The following is a 6,000-nucleotide window of genomic DNA, read 5'->3' on the forward strand; positions in this document are numbered from 1 at the left end:
TTCTTTCTGTTGAGGCCATATGTACTATCAGATTGGAAGGGTTAGAAATGTAAAATACTTTTTAATAAATACCAAATGATGAGGCAGTTTGTTCAGTCTACAGTCTATCGTATGCATACATGAGGGAGAAACGCTGCTGCCCTGGGCTCATTAGTTCATTGCCACATAGGTATTGAAAAGTTACAGCAACAAGTGAATTAATCCACCTTTGAAAGACGTTTCAAGCATATGAACATGTCACTGTTGCTTGAGTATATTTACATGGTAGGTAAAAGAAACAATTGATTACTAAAGCAAAATTTTAGGTCGTTGAACTGACATGAATAGAAAACTTCCAAGTCTAATCCACGTAGTCTCGCCTCTAATACTCATTTCTGCCCCTCATCGTAAGGAATAACCATGTGTATATTCTGGAAAATGTTCTATTACTTCCTTGGTAATAACAGTATATATATTGAAGGCTAGAGGGATGATGACATGGATTGGGTTTTTATTTTTTTCACTTTTTTTCCTTTCATTTATCTGTTTTTTTCCCCTTAAACAATGTAATCGGCCAACCTGATCCGAATGACTGCAACAAGCTATCGACTATGACAGGAACATCTAGTTACAGTATGTCCGCTATGTGCGAGTGAACCCCCAAAGATTTTCACATTCATAACTGGATACTAAAATATTTTTTAGGTCCCTGCTCTGTTATAATATATGCCTTGTTGTGTCATTTGTTGGTTAAAAAAACAAATTTCTTAATAAATAAATGTTTTCGGGTGGGAAATAAAGCATGTGTGTATTTTGGACGGCCTAAATTTTACTAAGAAAAAGAAAATCAGGTTTTATCAAAAATCTCCAGATAAAGACTGTATATGAATTGTATGTGTATTTTTTTTTTCTCTGAGATCTACGGTTTCCTTATTAATTTAATTAGATTTCTGTAAATGAAGACTCAAATTTCAAATTAAACGAACATTCAGTAGCTGAGACAAACACACCAGAACAAACAAAACGAACACAAAAAGAAATCTGGTCATAGCACCACATCGGTGTGTACTGATGGTAACAAATGTTATGACAGAGTCTATAATACAGTTTCCATGAGTTAAACATAATCACTTGAGTCAGAGTGGTTTCGTGTTTCTGCTTTTAGCATTACAACCTGTGTGTACAGGTCTTTTACCAAAGCACACTTTTCTACATTAACATGTAACATGAAGAAGGATTTGTTCCTTTGGGCTGAGTTCACCGTTATGATGTTGCTTCATATTGCAGGTCACTTATCTATGAAATCACTATTTCGGCCTCCAATCAACCTTTGCTACAATCAAAACACGCCAGCAAACGTTCTTCCAGAAGTCGTTATTTTTTTCAATTGCATCTTGAAAGTGTACATTTTTCTCATTATTGATTAAGCAGTTCATATGTTCTTTGACTCTCAGTGGTGGCAACATGTAGGAAATATTCCTGCTGCATTTATTTGAATTTGTACTCATTGGAAGATATTTCCTTCCTCCACACTTCCAGGTCTGTTGAAGTTGACGCTTGTTTTTCCCTTTTGTAGGATAATGAAGGACAAACGGCGCTACATTATGGTAAGAAGGCCTCTCATATGAATATCTGCACTGCAAAGTGTTCTACTCTGACGCACACTTTGTTTTCTTTCATTGCCATAAAGCTTTTTCTATCTATATTTTCAAATGACAAGTATCCCATTTTGAAACAAAGCTCCTCACATTTATCGTGCACCGACATCATTATGTTGTCTGCGCGTACACTCTCTTTATATACAGCAGCTCGTTCACTGTACACACCCACACTTTGCCCACATTGGTCTCAAATTTATCACCTTTCTCTCCTCTTCCTCCCACTCTCTCACCTTCATTCTTCATTTTTATTTTCTGCGGTTGTTGTTTTCCACAAAGTTTTTGCACTTCTTTTCAATTTTGCCTTCTGGGTGCATGTGTATTTCAGGTGGGGGGGGGTTGGGGTGGTATATGTATGTGTGCATGTGCCTGTCTGGTGTTGTGGTGTGTGTGTGCGTGCGTGCGTGCGGGTTATAATCGCGAGACCTCCCAGAGGAAATCAACAGTGGTCCTCAGACTCTACTGACCCTCTCATGCCCCAGGACGCATGTCCCCGAGGGGGCGGTTCTCATGTCCTCTGAGTCTGTGTGTGTGTGTGTGGGCGTGCGTGTACCACCTGTCCCCCTTAGATCAGTGGCGTTGGGGTGGGCATGTTGTATCACCCATTGGTGATCAACACACACATGAACTTGCCATAGGAAGCCTTGAGGATGGGGCATAAAATGATGACTAATAAACATAAGCGATGAACTCCAAGAGACAAATAGCAGAGAATGAAAATTCATTCCCACCTCTCTTTGCACAGGGCCACAGTGCCTGGCAAGTGATTAATTGAGGGTTTACTGCTCACCATAAATTGTTCTCCTCCTCCACGGCTCCCCTGAGGGCCAGCCACTTTTTACAGCCCGAGGTCCAGGCGAGACACCCGCCACGTGCGCACACACACACACACACACACACACACACACACACACACACACACACACACACACACACACACACGGCTGGACTAAATAAAATGCTGTTTAGAGCAACAAGAGGAGGTTTGCAAGCATAGCAGGAAGAAAACACCAAAACAAAACAGTCAAGGTATATTACCCTGATTTCACTAAAACACTCCTGTGACTTTTCACAGTTGCACACTATTCAGAAACACAATTTGATGCACCCTCTCATGGATTCCGATGTCTCATCATATCTTACATACACACACGCGCGCGCGCCAACGCCAGCCACCTCTAGGCAAGAGGTTAAAAGGCCTGGCTGTCAATCACTGCGGCTGCTGACATCAGCGAACATGGCGCAGCACAGAGTCCGTTCTTTAAATGGAGAGAGCGATTGACACCGACAGAGAAGAGCACTCAGAACAAGGGAGAATACAGGGAGGAGATGAGGGAGAGGGGGCAAGGTGCCAGAGGGGCAGGAGGTGCATCAGGAATGAAGGGACCCTTAACTGGGTTAAGAAAGTGCAAGCACCACACACACACACACACACACACACACACACACACACACACACACACACACACACACACACACACACACACACACGCACCCGCCACTACCTCCACCCCACCCCACCCCACAGATAAAGAGAGAGAGTGAGAGAGAGAGCAAAGACCCTTTTAGTGGGGCACAAATTGCCAATGGGGCAGAAATGAAGTGTTTGAGGGAAGCTGAGGCCCAGACCGGTGTCAGCATTGGGCCTGCAGATGGGCTTTTCATTAACTGCAGTACTGTACATACTGCATTAAACTGTGCAGAATGAAGGAATCAAGCAGGTTTACTCAAAACTGTTTCCTATCATCAGAAAATGCTCAAATAATCTACAGGGATACAATCTTTTCACAATAAGACAAATGTTATTTCCAGATTATGTGACTGAAAAGTAATAATAACAAGTTGATGCTGATGGAGAAGTTGTACTTTGAAAGTAAGTTGCTCCAGCTTTATTGCATTGCTCATGGATTGATATTTTGACCTCTGGGTAGTGACAGACGGGGCATCAGGGGATCATCAAAGATGATATGGGATATGTGTGGAACTATAGGGCTGATATTAGCAATGGTAGCATCATTCATGAAGAAGGAATGTCTGTCGATAAACAGTTGGAAGTAAGGAATCACAATTTCTCACATTACTGTAATTAAGTAGTAGCACTTCTTTATGTCTTTCATAAACATTTTGAGATGTAGATTTTGGGGTAAATAAAATTCTGCACTCTTCATTGTTGTGATAGTCTTGTTAGATAGTATGCACAATTATACAAAATGTATAGATCATCACCACAGCCAATATTCCATCTGTTTACAACTTTGGGGCGCTATTAAAATCTTTGCATCAATCGAAGAAAGTCTAAAAGACATGTTTTTTTTTGGTTTTGGTTTGTCCACACAAAGGACTAAGGCATAAATAAATGCAAAGATTTTATATATAACACTTTTTTTTTTTTTTTTATGTCTTTCAAATCCTAGTTGAGATGTGTCACCCAAAGTGAATACCTGCCTGGATGCCTTGTCGAAAGAAGCCATTGTTATGTTAATAATTTAATTTCTTCAACGTGCTCATGTTGTTCTTTCTCTTTCTTTCTTTTAAAAAAATTTTTTGCAGCCTCAGCGTGTGAATTTGCTGAAATTGTGGAGCTCCTGTTGAACGCCGGAGCCGACCCGTCCCTCAAAGACATGGAGGGCTCTCTTCCTGAGGAGGTCACTGAATCCAGTGCCATCTCCTCCCTCCTGCATCAGTACACTGCTCCCAAGGGCTAGACCCCCCCCCCCCCCCCCAACCCCCCAATCCCATCCCCTACTCCCATGCATACCACCATCTAGTAATTTCCCAGGTCTTATTTGTCTTATCTGTGCTCCACTCATTCACCCGTCCCTCCTGAAGAGACTGTGCTGGATTTGCATTTGACAAGAGTTTGGGCCGGGCAGTATATGATTTGTTGATCTGCACTGCTGAAGTTAGTTTTTGTTTATTTTGTCAATTACTTCTTGAGGTGAGTGTGATTTCTGTTTTTGCTCCTCTGAGCTACTTCTGTAAACACCCTAATTAATGAAGCAGGTGATGTTAAGATGACCCCATGTATCTTCATTTTATTATAGTGTATATTGACCACCTGCACTGTAGAGTTGGGTGATATGATTACTGTGAGTTGACTGTATCTTCAATAAACATCTCAAATATCTTGTTGAAAAATAGCTTTTCTGGCAGGATGGCTTATTAGCAATATTTGCTTTTGTGTGCCACCAATGTGATGAAGTATCTGCATTTATCAGATATTAAAACCACAAGAAGACCCCCCCCACCCCAAAAAAAGAAAAAAACGGTCATTCTCAGCCATTTGTTTTTATCTACAAGTAGTAAAAAGTCATGTAATTTTACAAAATGACTATGTAATTCATTAACACATCACAATGTGTACACCCCTGGAGGTTTTATACATATCACCCACTGATCTTCAGCCAGGCCTTTCAGCCTGGGTTCGTCCTCTCTGACCACTTGTTGGTCTTTCAGTTGTGTTGCATACTGCAGATTGTCTAATTATTTGATGTATATCAACATTAAAGTCTTCAATGAGTTTCAATGACTTCTCTGAATTTTTTTATTCTGTATTTATTTTACATAGATGCAAATACATTCTCAGTATTGTACATTTTTGCTAAATTTCTGAAATAATTATCATTGCAGCATATCTCTCTTAAAGAAGCCCTTCATTGTGTACTTTTTTATGTTATTTATATTAACTTTTAGATGCATTTTTGAGTCGTAAGCAGGAAAAATAACTGGCGTAAGCTGAGTCCATATAAGAACTGAAGCACTAAATGTGGCTCTTTGTTTGGATGAAATACATTTTTAAAGAAAGTTTTCTGTTGTACGACATTAAAAAGGGCATCATAACCCACGACAACAAATAAAACAGAGTGAATGGGATCCATTATGCTCATTTAAAAAGTACTTGTAAGTAGGAAATGAACTGCATTATCCAACACTGTTGACTGATAATTGAAATATTAATTTGTCAGTTATTATTACATTCATAATGTATTATCATGTAAAAGCATGACACATGATTGAAAATTAAATGTTAAACATTTTTGCGAAGCTCTACTTTAAATTATCATGATCTATCGACTAAAGCCGGAAAGCATGAAGCAAGTATGGCTCAATAAATTAAAATGACAAATGTGTTTGGTTTATTAGACAAACTTAATAAACTAAACTAATTTTTCATTTTAATTAAGATTCACCTGCTCGTGACACAAATTAACAGAGATTTTTCTTTATTGATCTTATAGTTCACCTTGAAGCATTAAACCATCCAACCTAACCAATACACAGTCTAAGTAATGGCTGTAACTACTGCTTATGTTGCACATTGAAAATATCACACCCACAAAGTGCAACATAAAAATTCACCTTA

The 6,000-nt window shown here is 39.4% G+C and overlaps 1 protein-coding gene across 1 annotated transcript in view; it reads left to right on the forward strand.

Moving 5' to 3' along the window:
* acbd6 (acyl-CoA binding domain containing 6) overlaps positions 1 to 5,140 on the forward strand; it is a 32,053-nt gene extending 26,913 nt beyond the window's left edge. The window contains exons 7-8 of the mRNA XM_080506957.1: positions 1,556 to 1,586; positions 4,188 to 5,140. Coding sequence (XP_080363083.1) covers positions 1,556 to 1,586; positions 4,188 to 4,342 — 186 coding nt within the window. The 3' untranslated portion in view covers positions 4,343 to 5,140. The remainder of the gene's footprint in view (positions 1 to 1,555; positions 1,587 to 4,187) is intronic.
* Positions 5,141 to 6,000: the final 860 nt, after the last annotated feature.

Source organism: Blennius ocellaris (genome assembly GCF_963422515.1).
Source record: "Blennius ocellaris genome assembly, chromosome: 12".
Lineage (NCBI taxonomy): Eukaryota > Metazoa > Chordata > Actinopteri > Blenniiformes > Blenniidae > Blennius > Blennius ocellaris.